We start from the raw sequence: 16,128 nt of genomic DNA, 5'->3' as shown, positions 1-16,128 counted from the left end.
CTGAAAGGAATATCGAGCTCTAGTAGCGGAGCCTCTTTTCGTACCTTTTGGAAGAGTTTCACAACTTCCTACTTGAGAGAAAGCCAAATTTCTAAAGGTTCTTGGTTGGCCCCCTCTTTGCTGGCGGGATCAATTAGTGTAGTTTTCTCTTTTAGGGTACAACGGGAGTTGGCTTGTCAGTTTTTCGATCTCTTTGAATGCTAAGATTCTCATGCTGGGATGATTTTCCTGCTCTACTAATAAGAGAGTCTCGGAGGTTAAGTTGATGGTTTCCACTGTGAATTGGCAGAGCTGCTCATAGAAAAGCGAGTTGGCAATAGGTAGAGCTACCGAATCAAGAGCAAGAGGGGGGGTATTGAGATCCCCCAGCGTATGTTCAATAGGTGGAATTGTAGATCCTGATACAACAGGGAGGGAAATGTTTCCCTTAAAAGAACCATTCTTGCCTCCGATGTCTGACTTAGCCATTTCTCCATGCCTTTAAATGGTCCCACAGACGACATCAATGATGCATATTGGGGTCCAAACAATATCATAATGATCGAAGGATCTTCTATGAAATCCTAAGATCAACGAAAAACTAACATGCAAAATATGGGTTAACACTCTAATACTTAAGTCAGTAATTGATTATCTAATATAATAATTAGAAAACTGGCAATGTGAGAAAAATAGTGTAATAATCGAATTAGAGTGATGAGACATGGAGATGAAGTTATGATAAGAGTGCGGAGTGCAAAACATACGCAAGAAGCTTGCTGCCAAACCGAGTGAAAATGAGAGTAAGAGTGAGTGAACTTGATGCCCATTATGGTAGCACAATACCCTCCATTTATAGATTTGGGGAATGAATTTTAGAAGTGGTTGCAACTTGTGATATATCGTTATAAAATTATGTGAGTTAGCTAAATAACAAGAGAAAAAATGGATTGTAATTTAGATTTATTTTGAAGAAGTTATGGTAGATTGAAAGAGTCGGGCCAATCAAATCGAATTATGAGGATTCCTTTTTAGCTGCTGCTACCAAGTCGTCATCGATTATGAGGAGTTTTTTGGTAACTTTTGGATATGACGTATCATATGATATCAGAAACACGCATGATGTAAGAAATACGCTTATTCTTGTTGCCATAGTAATATAAATAAATAAACTATGAGCTTGATACTTTATTTATGAATGAGTAGGACCAAGCCTGTTAGATTAATCAATGAGAGCCCGCTTTCTTAACTTTGATCTTGAGAAAAAAATATTTGAAATGTCATCAATCAAAAAATTGGCTATAATCAATATATAATATAAATAACATAGTTTACAATAACAACCTTAAAAACCACAGGGACTTTAAAGAAGAAAGCCTAAAACCTAAGGGCCAAACCGACCCAATAAAAAACCCTAAATTGTGAACCCCACAATGTGCCACCCAATCAAACTCCTACTCTCTCACAAGTCAAAACAACAGCAAACCCCCTCCCCCACCCCCCTACACCCCACCCTAATATATATATATATATATATATACCTATATGAATAAATAAATTAATGTATATATTAATTGGTAATATTTTATTTGAGAAACAAATGAATCTTGATTTTCCCTAATTAAATATTTCATATTGAGAAAGAGAGAGATTGTATTATTTATTTATTTTGCTGTTCTCCATATCTCGTTGTAGAAATTAATATGTCATTGTTTGTTTACTTTCCTCAAGCAATCAACTAAATAGGAAAAAATTAACCCTAAATATAATTAAGCACAATATTTACATTGCAGACCTCAAAATTAATATATAAATATATAAGTGATATATTTGCGTGCATTACATTTCCTCCGCTTCTGCTCTACTTCCTATTCTGCTGCTTCTTTTTCATATCCTGCGACCTCTCTAATCTCTCTCGATTACTCATTCGCCGGATTATCGAACAAAGCCTTGTTCGTTTTCGCGTAAGTAGGTGGATTTTCTGTATTTCGATCTGAATTACACCAATTATATTCTCCTGTCTCGTCTATTTCAATCAGTTTCTTGATTCGCCCCCTCACCCCCCCTTTTTTTGGGGTTTTCTGAGTTAGGGTTTTCGTGTATTGATAAGGCTATTGTTGGATGTGGTTGGAATATTTGGGTAGTTTTTAATTTGATTGGGTTTTGTGTTTTAGTCGGAGGATTAGTGGGTGTTCTTGATTACTTGAAAACGTTTCTCTTATCTAATGAATGTTTGTTATGAGAGATGATAGATTGAGGCTTGTGTTTCATACTGTCAATTTTATGGGTTAACTGGATTACGGGAATTAGGGTTTATTGGAAATTTTTATGTTCTCTGATGTGGGTTATTGAGTTTAAGGAGGTAAGGGGGTTGGGATTTATTGGCTTGTGTCAGTTGCTAATGTAACTTTGGAGTATTTTGTGTTAGTTTGTGAAACTGGTAATGTGTCGGCTTGAATTGATTTTCCATATTTTGTTATCAAAAGAATGAACGTTTTGTTAAGTATATCCTAACCATGTGACTTTTACAAAAAATCAGATTTTAATGTTTAGACCTGAGTAGACAAGATATTCTCTTATGTGAATATTTATGTGATTTTAACGGTGTTCGGTGTGATCTGAAGCAGGTTAAGCAGAGGACGTGTGGTGGCAGTTAGTGAGTGAGGAAAATGGCTGGGGTTGCAATTGAGGAGTCTGGAGCAGGAAGGTCGTTTGAGGGGATTTCAAGTGGGCAGCAGCAGCAGCAATGTCAAGCAGGGGAAGCATTAGCAGAATGGAGATCTTCAGAGCAGGTTGAGAATGGGAGTCCATCTACTTCGCCCCCTTATTGGGACAGCGACGACGATGATGATGGAGGTAGGCCATTGGTCCTTTACAGGTTACTTGGCAGGTGAAAATCAAGACTTTGTGTTGCGTGGTCTTCACCGTTGATGCTTTTCCAATGGCATGATGCTGGTTGAGGACTGCGTACTGTGTTTGACATCTGGCGCAGCATATTAGTATTCATTTCTTAAGTCTGGTTACCATTTAATGAAACACAGGCATTGAAGGAGGCTGTTAACAGACCCTTGAGAAAAAAAGGAAAAATGAAAAAGAAGTAAAGAGAAACAGAAACAGAAAAGGAAAGATCCAGAAGTTGTGGTAGCATTTTATACTTGAGAGTAACTGCTGCCTTTCATGTCTATATCACTGTCTCCAAATTTGTGAAACTTTGTTTAAAATAAAAAAAATCTTTGACGCATTTCATATTATCATCACTGAAACCGTCAATTGTGGAGGAGGTTTCTCATGAGACAGAAAATAGAAATCATGTCAAAGTGACTGAAGAGCAGTGGCATTGTTGCTGTTAGTTGAACTATATATCCTCCTGGTTATTGACCATCTTGGTTTCCCATTGAGATTATGGTGATTAATTTGTTTGATTTATTCGGTAGGGAACTTTTAGAAAGATAGTGCTTTTTGTTGTGCCTGAGTGATGTCTGTTTCTCCCAATAGTGCATGTTGTTTGTGTGAGCACTTGCTCTGGGGTTTCAAATTTCAATCTTTTTGGGTGCTTCATCTTCAGAATTAGGAGTTCTGAAACCTTCTCTATGGTTCTCTTTAATGTATATATTTGGAAACATGCTTAGATATGTAATCTGGAAACTCCATTTTTTCCCGGTTTTGGCTAATTTTCAGTATCTTGGTTTTTCTTCTTTACAGTTACCAAGTATATTAAGTTTTTGAGTCATGGCTTTGCATTTTGTTTTTCTATTGTTTGCTCTCAGGATATCCATGATGTAAATTTGGGAACTGATCCATATTCTCTTTCACATCGATAGTCATCATTTTGTTTTATTCCCTTTAAGGAAAAGTATCAACTATCGAGTCACAGATCTCATCTCTCATTTTTCTGAACTTACTTTTTCCCTATTTTTATCTGAAAATCCTTTTTAAGAAAGGACATATATTCCTATCCCCGTCCTAGCTGCTTGAATTATGCTGGAGGAGATGTATATAAGGTTTTTTGCATTTTACGGAACTAAATGTTGCTGTTGTCATCATCTACGTTATTATGTTGCAGGACCAAAACCTTCTGAATTATATGGAAAGTATACATGGAAGATTGATAAATTTTCACAAATTAACAAAAGAGAACTTCGGAGCAATGCATTTGAGGTTGGAGGCTACAAATGGTATGTTGTACTATCAAATTGGCCCAGTGCCTTTGTTGTGCATACAGACCCCAATCAGTACTATTACCTGAAGTCCTTAACTTCAAATTGGTTATTACAATGTTATTGCTGTAATCCAGTGCTTGAGGCAATTTAGATTTTTCTTTCTGTGCATTGATCTTTTATGCTATACAATATTTTTTATTTTGATAAAATAGGATGAATGTAGTTATTCTATTGAGAGGATTCTTACTCTTTGTGGATGCATATGTAAAATTCCTGGGAGATAGCTTTTTATAGACTTGCAATTTTCCGGTTATGTTTGTAAGTCCAAAATTGAGTCTAATACCATGTCTTTCCTGAGGGCCTGAGGCTTTACCATGAGTATTGATTTGATCCCTGTGCCATCAGTGACGCCTCTATTTTTCTTAATGTAGTATTAAATCCGTTTATTAGTTCGGTTGCATCATTTTCCTTCCAGCAATTTATTTGCAAATTTAACACTATCAATCCTGCAAATTTAACACAGTTGAATTTGCTGCTTATGAAATTAATAGAATTCAAACTTTGGTTTATAGGTATATTTTGATATACCCCCAGGGCTGTGATGTCTGCAATCACCTGTCTTTGTTTCTTTGTGTTGCGAATCATGACAAACTTCTTCCAGGTATGAGACATTCAGGGAATGATGATTTGGGTTGAAAATCAGTGTGTTGATTTGAAGTTTGTATCATGAGGTTCCTCTAATGTACAGGGTGGAGTCATTTTGCGCAATTCACTATTGCTGTGGTGAATAAGGATCCTAAAAAATCCAAATATTCTGGTAGTTGTTCTATTACTATTCTTGTTAGTATTATTATGCCTTTTTTTTTTTCTTTTGGGTAATTGAATTTTTACTCCAATACAACTGACCTTGACATATTTCATCAAAACTCAAAGATACATTACATCGGTTCTGGAAGAAGGAGCACGACTGGGGTTGGAAGAAATTTATGGAGTTATCAAAGGTGTTGGATGGGTTCATTGATGCTGATACTTTGATAATTAAAGCTCAAGTTCAAGTAATTAGGTACAGTTTTAAAAAACATGTTTGTTGAGTTTTTGATTGTTTAGAACTCTGAAATGCCACACCTTGAAGCTATATTCAACATATTCACATGTTAATAAATGTTTGCTCTTTACGTGATTGCATCAGTATGCAACTTAATTGTTTGCAAAAGCATAAGTAGGTGGATATCTTCAACTGTACAGCTTGACTGGAAAATGGAAATAAAATATGCACACGCACCCGAGTGTAGGGAGATTGTTGCAGATTGCATTCTCACCTCAAATTTGGGTTCTTTGCCAATTTCCTTTTACTGGATTATTTCGTCATCTTGATATTCTTCTTAAACCTCATAACCGTATTCAGTAGCATTTGGTTGAGGTTCTGAGAGAAGTAATCTAATACTCCCTGCTTCTGGGTGCAGAGGTTTGTTGGCCATGTGGTAAGATATTTTTCTGATAGTGAGGAAATGAAGTGGATATGGAACAAGGACTATAGTTTTTAATCTATTTAAATGGTTCCTGGTAAAATTTGGATTTTCATATAAAAGACATGCTTACTTATAAGTTACTTTATCTACTTGTCTTGGTTGGATCTATGAATGGCCTCTAGTTTTATTTGCAGCTATTAGTGAATCCTCCAGATTACTCTAACTTTTGGTTTGCAGGGAGAGAGCAGACCGACCGTTCCGTTGTCTTGACTGCCAGTATCGGAGGGAACTTGTACGAGTATATTTGACAAATGTGGAACAAATCTGTCGGCGTTTTGTTGAAGAACGAAGGGCCAAACTAGGAAAACTGATAGAGGATAAAGTTAGATGGTCCAGGTATGGTGTGCCTATTTCTTCTAGCAAGTCTGAATATATTTAAAATTAAGCTCTTTTCTTGACAACAGTGAATTACTTTCCTTTTGTATTATATTTTGGCTAGTGAATTTATAACAGCCTTTTAGGTTGACGGATTACTTGTTTGAAACTTAATAATAGTTCTAGTCAAATCTTGTATGAATGTTGCCTGACTCTGTTTTGAGATATCATGTTGACCACTTCCGAAGAAAGAGAAATGTGGTAATCTACAATTATAAAGAATTTCCAACCTTTTCAAGTGGGTTGCGATGAAGGTAAAATTGTTTTGGACCTCCTCCTTTTTCGACTGCAATTATCTATGTGCAGGTGGTGAGTAGATTCTGGACAAAATCTGGATATCTTTAGTATTCGGAGGCAAATGTGTTTCACAAGTATAGACAAAGCAGACTAGATTTAAGATTTTAAGAAACTTCTTTCTAGTACTTAATTATTTTCCCATTCAATGAGCAAAAAATATCAATAACCTCTAGTATCCATTTGTTGCCAATCTTTTTGTAGCTTTTGCAACTCATGTTTGTGGTTCTTATAACTGAGTTTTTAAATCAAACTTCTGTAGACGTACACATAGTCTAATTGGCACTTAATGTCTTTGCAACATGTAATTAATTTTCAGCTTCTGTGCTTTCTGGCTGGGAATGGATCAAAGTGCCAGGCGCCGCATGTCTCGAGAGAAAACAGAGTCAATTTTGAAAGTGGTTGTGAAGCATTTTTTCATAGAAAAAGAAGTCACGTCTACCCTTGTCATGGATTCGTTGTACAGTGGTCTCAAGGCTCTTGAAGGCCAAAATAAGGCGAAGAAGAGCAAGGGCAAGTATTTAGAGGCAGAAGATTTGCCGGTTCCTGTTATTCGAATTGAGAAAGATACGTTTGTTTTGGTGGATGATGTTTTGCTACTGCTCGAGAGGGCCGCCATCGAACCTTTACCTCCAAAGGATGAGAAGGGTCCTCAAAATCGTACAAAGGTGATAAGTTTGTTTGCAACTCTTTGTCCATGCCAAAAGTGCAGCCATTACTTATTTTTTCCTATAAATGAATAACTGGTGTACCATCCACAGAGGAAGGTGCTATTTCTGTTGAAAGGCGGTTGCATGTTGATATGGAGCAAATTTTCATGTATGATAGTCTCATTTTAACATCACTTTTGATTCGTTCTTGGTCCATCACTATTATATAAACCAGCAAATGTTTAGATCCTACTTGGTCTAGCAGTTGGCTACAACAAATTTTACTGACTGCATAGTAGTATTGATTCTATTGAAGGGCACTGATTAGTGCCTATTGTCAGTTAAAGCAGTAAAAGCGGGAGTAATAATCTTTTTTCTGTAAATTAAGTACTTAGTTCCATGAAGAAATATTCCAACATGTTGAAAGTTGACCAAAAATGTGGATTCTGTCTTCTAGAAAATGTTGATAGGAGAAACGATAGTGTGAATATGAGCTGATGTTACTTGACAATGTTGATTTATAGATTGAGCAAGGTAGCAAACACAATATGCTCTGTCTGGGAGTAGGCTTCAGGAACTGACTGGGAAATGTCCATTTTGGCAGTACTGTATGGATGAGATCCCTAGTGGATATTTTAGAAATCTAGCTTGTCATTTTCCTACAGTTCGCTTTCTTGAGTCAAGTAATTGTACTGCAAAGAAAGGATTGTCTTAAAATTATGATATAATGAAATTAACAAAATCAAACTGTACCAATAGCTTGAATATTCTGAACGAGGGTGGCATGACATTTTGTTTCTTGCTTGCCATGTCTGAGCTTGAATATTGATGCTTTTGTTTTTCTGGCTTTTGCATTGCACCTGATCGGCATTGGCTGTAAATTTGTTGTTAAATCCACATGTATTCATGCTGTGGTTTTGGTTTTTAGGATGGGTCTGCTGGAGAGGAGTTCAGCAAAGATTCTATTGAACGTGATGAGAGGCGACTTACTGAATTGGGCCGTCGGACTATTGAGATATTTGTCTTAGCCCACATTTTCAGGTGATGCAATTGTATGCAATTTAGGTCATTTTGCTATTATTAGATGTGGCAAACTCTCGTCATTGTGTTATTAGCCTGCCAATATCACATTTACAATGGTCTTTGCTCTACTAATTGTTTGCCTTTTCAAGCTCCCATATGAGATAGAATTTGCTCCACGGGAAAGATAAAGAATAAAGGTTTATCTGAGGTTTTTTGTCTTAAACTCTTGTGGATGCTAGCAGACATTAGCAATTGGTGGTTGCTCTTGTTATTCTACTTGACTCGAGGGAGGCAATCTTTGTGTTGTATCACAGTTGAATTGCACATTATTTCTCTTTCTCCTCTATCGGCTTCCTCAAGTATTGGCTCAAGCCTCAAAATAATATCTCATTTCCATGTTTGGAAAGAAAATGAGGGAGTACTGAGTAGGAGAAAACATAGTTTTTGTCTGTCTGACTAGAGAGTATATATTGGCAGGCTGAACCTGGACCCAAATTCGATTATTTTTCTTCATTTCGTTTTTCTGACATTTTGATCTCTCTGACCTTTGTCTTATATATGAGCTAAGTAATATTCAATTTAGAATTCTTAGCTTTTCGTGTTGCTTCAACAGTAAGATTGAAGTTGCGTACCAGGAGGCTGTTGCTTTGAAGAAGCAAGAAGAACTCATACGTGAAGAGGAGGCAGCTTGGCTTGCTGAGATCGAACAAAAAGCGAGGCGTGGAGCGGTGGATAAGGAAAAGAAGTCTAAGAAGAAACAGGTTTGATGAAAATGTTAATTTTATTTTTATTCCTAGTGGTGTCAAATCAAGTACAATTTTGATTTAAATGAAATTGATAGTTATATTTATTTATTTATTTATAATTGTTAGTGATGTCATATCAAAGCATTATGAAAAAAAATATTATTAGTTTATAAAATTAGTGACTGAAAAAATCTTATATGGATGTAAATATATAAAACGAGAAATGATTGAGATGAGAATGATAGGAAAACATTTCCAGAATACGTATAAAGGAACATGTTTCCACTTTCACCACTGTTTCACAAGTTGAAAGCTGAAATGAAAATGAAACCAAACAAGGCAGCATTCCTGCTCTATGTAGAATTTTGTCTTAAAATGGTGTCATGATACTTCATTCCAATTTCTTCTTTGTTGTTGATTTCGGGGAAAAGAGGAAAAGTTCTTTCCACCTTTTCCGTGTTGTTTCTCTTCTGGTTTTGCTGTTAGTAGGAATGGATTGAAAAGTGTGCATCATCATTTTCAGGGCAAACAGAAACGAAATAATCGCAAAGGAAAAGAGAAGGGAAGGGATGAGAAGAGTAGCAGCATTGTGCTAGACAAGATTGAACAAGATAGTCTTACTACTGAAAGAAAAGAAGTAGCTGCTGACCTAGAGATGGTTGTTGAAAAATCTGATGCTGTTGAAGATGTCTCTGATGCATCTGATTCTGTTGATTGTGTTCCTGAAATTCTTCGACTAGATTCTGAAGACAGAGATGTAAGTCCAGTCAATTGGGAAACTGACACTTCTGAAGTGCATCCTCCAACGGAAGCCAGTAGCAGCGAGGTTAGTGGGCTTTCAGGTGTTTTGCAAAATGGAACAGAAGGAAGAAGTCCATCTGCAGTGGATGATAGCTCATCAACTTGTTCCTCTGACTCAGTTCCTTCTGTTATAAGTGTGCCTCACAAAGGCAATTCCCGTTACCACAAAAACCAAAAATCTCCAAGCAGGTAGCCCCTTTTCTGCAGCTATGTCTAAGTATTGACTGTTATGGAATTATGGTAAATATGACCGCCTTCTGTTCAACTTTCCAGAGCGCTGAACCATCAAGCCAAGTTGATGTCTGATACAGCAGATTGGGCCAATGAAGAACCTACTCAACCTTCTGAAGCTGTGCCAGATGCAAGGCAGCCAAATGATGTATCGCAAAGTTTAAACATAGTTGGATCTCTCTCTCAGGCTGCTTGTCGGTCTTTGGAGGATGGGATGCTAAATAGAACTGAGCGGCAAGTGGGGAAAAAGGTGATTCTCGTACATCATAATTCATAAAGTTAGTATTGTATCTGAAAATGCATGAAAGATTATATTGTACGCATGGTATTATGGTTATTTGATTTTTATGGCTTCTGTTTCAAATACAACTTCACAGTCCCCTTGTTCATGCGCCAGTCTTCTACTCCCTCCCAAATGGACAGATGATTTGGAGTTGTAGGATATACTTATTGATTTCTTATTACAAATGTCGTTTTAAGTTTCAATAATTTTATAAATTATTTTGCTTATTTTTATATTTCACCTTTTCTATGTTCTCATTTAGTGTCATGTGCCATACGTGCCTCCTTTTTCCTTGAATAACTCTGTTTTTCTTAGGAGGAAGAAACTCCTTCCTTGCATAGAAATTTCAACACCAAAGAGTCTGTTGATATTGAAGCATCTGGGGATAAAGCTGCATGTGTCACTTCTCCGCCCAGGAGCCCTTCCAAGAGCATTCCGCTTATTGCTCCTCCAGGCATGGAGTTAAAGAGTAATGCTGCAAGAGATCCACTCATGTTTAGAAAAACATCTACAGACAGCCCTAAACAAGCTGATAACTCAGTGCTTTTGACAAATTCATGTGAAAGTGCTGCCACGATGAACCCTGACCCTCAGAAGTTTGCGACTCCAAAACCTGCTGAAAAGCCCTCTGGAAACCAATTACATGTTGGAATTGAAAAGATTCCAGCACAGGAAGTGCCAGCTACAATAGAGAAGCTCTCAATTCCTCCTATGCCTGTTATGTCAAGACCATTGAGTGCTCCTTTAGTGCCTGGTCTTAGGCCTTCTGTTTCCATGGTTTCCATGGTCCAAACAACACCAGCATTAGCACGCTCAGTGAGTGCTGCTGGTCGGCTGGGCCCTGAACCTACTGCATCTGCAACTCAGAGTTATGTTCCACAGTCCTATCGAAATGCAATTATTGGTGGTCCTGTTAATGGTTCATCTGCCTATTCTCAGAATCATCCTGCTGGTTCAGTTGTAAATGCATCACATTCATACTCACAGGCGACTTCCCTTGTATCCTCGCCACTGTTTTCACCACACAGCTCCGATCGAATAGATCCTAATACTGTAGTTCAACCAAGTCTTTCATTTGGTGTTGTGAATCATCACGAGATGTTGCAGAATGGGCCGCTCTGGATGGAGCGCCATCAAAGGTCTAGCAGCAGGAATTTACCAGGCGATCATGGTTCACTTGTCAATGACATGCAAAGTTTGAATTTATACAATCCAGTGCAAAGCAGATCTCATGGTCATCTTCCATCAGAGCTTCCAGCCTGTACATCCGGGCGCCAGAACCATCTACTGCAGGATGATTTTCCTCACCTAGACATCATCAATGACTTGCTTGATGATGAACATGGACTTGGAATGGTTGCCAGGGTAAATTCGGGCTATCAGAGTTTCAGCAACGGGCCTCACAATCTGAACCGGCATTATAGTTTCCCTGGTGACCCAAGCGTGTCAAGTGGTCTTGGCCCGTCAGTCAGTTCGTGTCGGTTTGATCGGGCCCGGAGCTATCATGATGATGGATTTCAACATGGTCAAGTTGGTTCTGGAAGAACTTATGATACAGTCAGGGATATGATTCCCCAGGCTAGTCGACCGTATGTGAATGGGCAGGTTGATGGTTTTCTGGCGAACCAATGGCAAATAGCTGGTTCTGATATGCCCTACTTGAATGTCAGGAATATGGACAGTGATGGCTATCCTTATCATCTACAGGACTATCAAAACCTCAGCGTTGGCATCAATGGCTACTCAGTTTTCAGACCGTCGAACGGACTTTAAAGCTTATATATACAGAAGAGGGGGCTAATGCTCGAATTTGAGGGTCTATAGTAGGTTGTAATAACATGCAAGGGAAAGCATTGGTCTTAGATTTGAAGTTGGGGTTGTAACCTTTTATGGTTGGATACAGTTTGTAAAGAGTTGTTCTGCCTTTGCTTATTTTTTTTCTCAAATGTTGAGGGTTCTCAAGAATATTTGTCTCAGTTCTAGCATCGAGTATCTAATTTATTTTCGACGTTTCTTTCCCTTTTCCATTCACAGTTTGCAATATTACGAGAAATCAGGTTGAAGCACTTGTAGGAAGTGTGAAGGGTGACAAAAGAACGAGATTGCTATATTCAGGGATAATTATGCTCACATTTCTCCAATTATGGTGATCATGGGTGAGGTTCTCAATGTATTTTCGTCAATCCTGAAAACTTTTATTGTAAAAATAGGTTAATCCCCTCTCCCATATTGTGATAAACTCAGCGTGAGGCTATTTTTATTAGGAACTTACAGAAGGTGGGTTGTACGCAAAAGATGTGTGTTTGGGCGTGTTTTTTTTGTGTATTTGGACTTCTTCTATTACCATTTTTTATAAAAAAAAAATGCCTTTTTATTTTTTTTTATATATAAATGCCCTTTATATTATATAATAAGAGACTTGATCAAATTGACTTGTTTTAAACTTGTTTGATTTTTTATCATTTTCCTCTTTTTTAAATATACATAATTTTTATTTATTACTTAAATTGAAAAATTAAATTAAAATATACTAAGTTGATTTCCAAATTTTAAGTGTCTGTACAAATCTAAATGCTACTGATGGTGGCAATAAAATGGAAATAATTATCAACAGGGAAAGGGATGTAATGGAATGAAAATATTTATGATAAGAACGTACAAGCTAATGTTGTAATTTAACAATAACTAACACGGTCTAAAATGTAATCGTTACCAATAGTTCTAATATATAAATTTATAATTACATATTTTGGGCTCTGAAAATATTAGAATTTTCAATATATATTTGTTATTTAAAGCTACAAACTGTTTTAAATCTTTATTTTAACCTATAAAAGTAATATGTTTTGATGCCTCCAAGTATACACCCAGTACAAGAATGAGCCCAACTTGAATAAGTTCCGACGAGAAGTTACCAAATATATGGGGTCCAAGAGGACGAGGCCTCAATCCAGATACCCACTTACGGTTTTGAGGAAAGCTGCCCATCCTTGCAGGTCGGTGAGCCTTTGCCGCACACCTGGCCGACAATGCAGCCACCTTTAAAGGTGGGAGAAAATAGTTCGTCTACAAAGGAGAAGAGGCAGCCATGTATGCTGTGACAAAGCTCGAAAAAATGAGCGGATCTCTCACGCAGCTCAACAACTCCCTGAAAATTCGGAATCTATCCTTTACGAGACATATCCGACCAAAGTCTCCTTAGCCAGCATAATTCCTTGAGGATCTCTATTGTTAGAATAAATTATCAAAAAATCAATCGGATTGGACTTTTGTAAACTAGTTCTAACAATTTTGATGTAATATAATATATATATTTTTGAATCAAAGTATTATTCAGTTATTAGCATTGTAATATGTTGTATTTACTTATTTTGTTAATATCCTTAATTGCACAATGAAGCCCACAGACCAAACGGATAAATCCAAGGGGTATGGCTGGGCATTGGTTGTCGGCCATGAAACCAGCCTCTGTGGATTGGTTTGAAACGTTTCAAGCCGAGAAGTTCAAGACAGGACATTGAGTGTCCAATAGAGACTTGCTCTAAGTACTGAAGTCGTGTTTCGTCGGCAGGAGATGTGGGTCGTTTATACAGTTTTAGTGGGTTGGTTGTCAAGGTAATCGACTAACTGAACTGACTTATAGGTATCGTCATATGGAAGCCTGCATTAAGAGTCGTATTCATTTGATGAGCGTCGTGTTTCATGGGTGAAAGATGTGGGATGTCTATGCAATTTTAATGGGATCATCATATAGAAGCCTTGGAGGCTTGATTGGTATGACTTGAGTCCCCAGCTATGATAGTACAGGAGTACCTCAAACTTGAGGAATCACAACAGTCACGTGCATGCGATAACTGTATCTTAGATTTGTGCGGGAGGTGATTGTGTCTCAGATATTGTCATCATAGGCCTTGTCTAGTGCATCCAAAGTATGTAGTGAGGACGTTAAGTTCCAAGAAGAGGATCTGTCTCCTGTCAAAACGTGATAGAGTTATCTCTTATGCACTTGGAGATGCATTAACGCTCTATAAACCTGTGACCACAGTCATTGGTCGAATAGGAAAAAGAGGTTCCTATGTTGAGTAATTTGGCGTAATGCCATATCAAGTATTAAGCATAGACGCCTAGTTCAGGATGGAAATCGATACTCAATTCCATGCCCTAGACCGTAGAACTACATATCTGGTGCAGTAAGGAGAGAAGTATTATCTGAGCTAGCCATTTCTCAAGTTTCTAACTCAAGTATTCCCAAAGACAATGCTGATGATGCATACTGGAGTCTAGATGCACCACAATGGTCGACGAATCTTTACAAAAATCTTAAGATCAAAAGAGGATCAACCTATCTGGGTTAACATTCCAATTATTTAGTAATGTATTTTACTAAAAGAATAATTGAAAAACTTGAAATAATGTAAGGAATATGGTGCAACAGTTGAAGTGGCATGATAAGATATTAATATAAAATGACAATAATCATGTGAAGTGCAAAACTATGCAAAGAGCTTACTGTAAAACATAGAGAAAATGAGAGAAAAGTAAGTGAACTTGGTTACCCTTATATTTACGCAATAGCCTCTTTATTCACCGATGGAGAATGATTCTCGAAAGTGGTTGTAGTTTGTGATATATCGTTCGAAAGTTACATGAGTTAGCTAAGTAAAAAAAAAAAAAGGAATTGTGATATACATTAGTAAAAAAATATATAAAATTATAAGGGCAAAAGAGTAATTGGATATATAGGCACACCATAAGTACATAAAACCTATCACACCATATAATTTCCAACACCCCTATAAATACCAAAATACTAATTTTTTAATCCAAGACTACTATTCATTGACAAGACCCCTCCTTCTTGAGAATTACATATTTTGCGGAAACTATATTTCACCTGGTGTAAAATTCCGTCGTGGTAAAATCCCGATTTATTCCTTAGCAAAAAACCTCGACCACATCATTGGCGCCATCTGTGGGAAAATTTACCTCGACGTTGAGCATGCAGACCAGGTCCCGAGCTCGTGATGTGCACGATCTAGACGCCATCCAAGAAGCCCAGGCAAACGAAATGGAGCAGAACCCCCCTGGTGAACAGTCAGTTCCTCAGGAGGCGATCCCCCTAACTCACCAGCAGATACCCTTCAATGGGGGAGTCCCCTCGTCCCAGCAGAAATCTCCGGCTGTACCCCCAACTGGAGTGCTCCCCCCGGAGGCTCCACCTCAAGAACCGATGATCCAGCTGATACAGGAGGCCTTGCTAGCCTTGATACGAGACGCGTCTACACGAGCTGCGGCTCAAGCCGTGGCCCAATTTGTGGCGCAACCAGTGAACCAGCCCCCTCCTTCCCCTTGCAGAAGTCGAGAACTATCCTCGACTCCCGAGGAGGAGGAGCAGAGGCGAGAGGAAGTAAACAGTCGGATCTCCAGACCCGAAGTTGCACAAACTCAAGGTCGGAATCTCCATAATCGAGAATCTTCTGCCCCCCCACCAACTCGAAGAGCCGAGGATTCCTACTCATCGTTGGCTGTGGCACCTCCAAGACGGAGCCCATTTGCCTCCAACATTCTGGCCGAGGCGTTCCCAGCTGGTCTCAAGGTGTCGAATCTATCGGAGTATGATGGAACGGGAGACCCACAAGAACACTTAGACAAATTTTATGCCAAGATTGATTGGTATGATCTGAGTGACGCCGCCTACTGTAAGGTTTTCCGCACTACACTCTCAAAACGAGCGTTGGCTTGGTTTAACCAACTGCCTGCTGGAACTATTTCCAGCCTCGAGCAGTTGGTTCAGCAGTTTTTGCACCACTTCTCCATGAACAAAAAAGTCCCGAAAACAGCGGCATATCTATTTACTATTCGTCAGAGGGAAGACGAGACTCTGAGAGGCTTCATGCAAAGGTTCTTAGATGCAGTGCATGAGGTTCCTCATGTTAATCAAGAGTTGTTAGCCAGTATTGTCCAACAGAATCTACAATCGGGAAGATTCAAAGAGTCTATAGCCGGCAAGCCCCCTAGCACCATGGAAGACTTACTCGTGCGCTCCCAGAAATACAT

At 38.2% G+C, this 16,128-nt stretch overlaps 1 protein-coding gene across 1 annotated transcript; it reads left to right on the top strand.

The window, feature by feature from the left end:
* The first annotated feature begins 1,785 nt into the window (after positions 1–1,785).
* Positions 1,786–12,079, top strand: LOC105158435 (TNF receptor-associated factor homolog 1b). Its single transcript, XM_011075196.3, has 13 exons — positions 1,786–1,943; positions 2,607–2,835; positions 4,043–4,154; positions 4,712–4,800; positions 4,888–4,956; positions 5,073–5,202; positions 5,846–6,004; positions 6,657–7,005; positions 7,916–8,028; positions 8,624–8,771; positions 9,280–9,746; positions 9,831–10,038; positions 10,387–12,079. The coding sequence occupies exons 2-13, from the start codon at positions 2,649–2,651 to the stop codon at positions 11,842–11,844; spliced, it is 3,489 nt and encodes a 1,162-aa protein (XP_011073498.2). The 5' UTR covers positions 1,786–1,943; positions 2,607–2,648; the 3' UTR covers positions 11,845–12,079.
* The last annotated feature ends 4,049 nt before the right edge of the window (positions 12,080–16,128 follow it).

This window comes from Sesamum indicum, linkage group LG3 (genome assembly GCF_026168435.1).
Source record: "Sesamum indicum cultivar Baizhima isolate 11 linkage group LG3, ASM2616843v1, whole genome shotgun sequence".
NCBI classification, from domain to species: domain Eukaryota; kingdom Viridiplantae; phylum Streptophyta; class Magnoliopsida; order Lamiales; family Pedaliaceae; genus Sesamum; species Sesamum indicum.
Note: the sequence above shows the minus strand (reverse complement) of the source record. Positions and strands in the feature narration are given on the sequence as shown.

Coding starts and splice junctions, on each gene's coding strand:
- LOC105158435 (XM_011075196.3), top strand. CDS start 2,649: ATGGCTGGGGTTGCAATTGAGGAGTCTGGAGCAGGAAGGTCGTTTGAG. Junction 4,957..5,072: donor TAAAAAATCCAAATATTCTG/GTAGTTGTTCTA, acceptor CAAAACTCAAAG/ATACATTACATCGGTTCTGG. Junction 8,772..9,279: donor AGAAGTCTAAGAAGAAACAG/GTTTGATGAAAA, acceptor CATCATTTTCAG/GGCAAACAGAAACGAAATAA.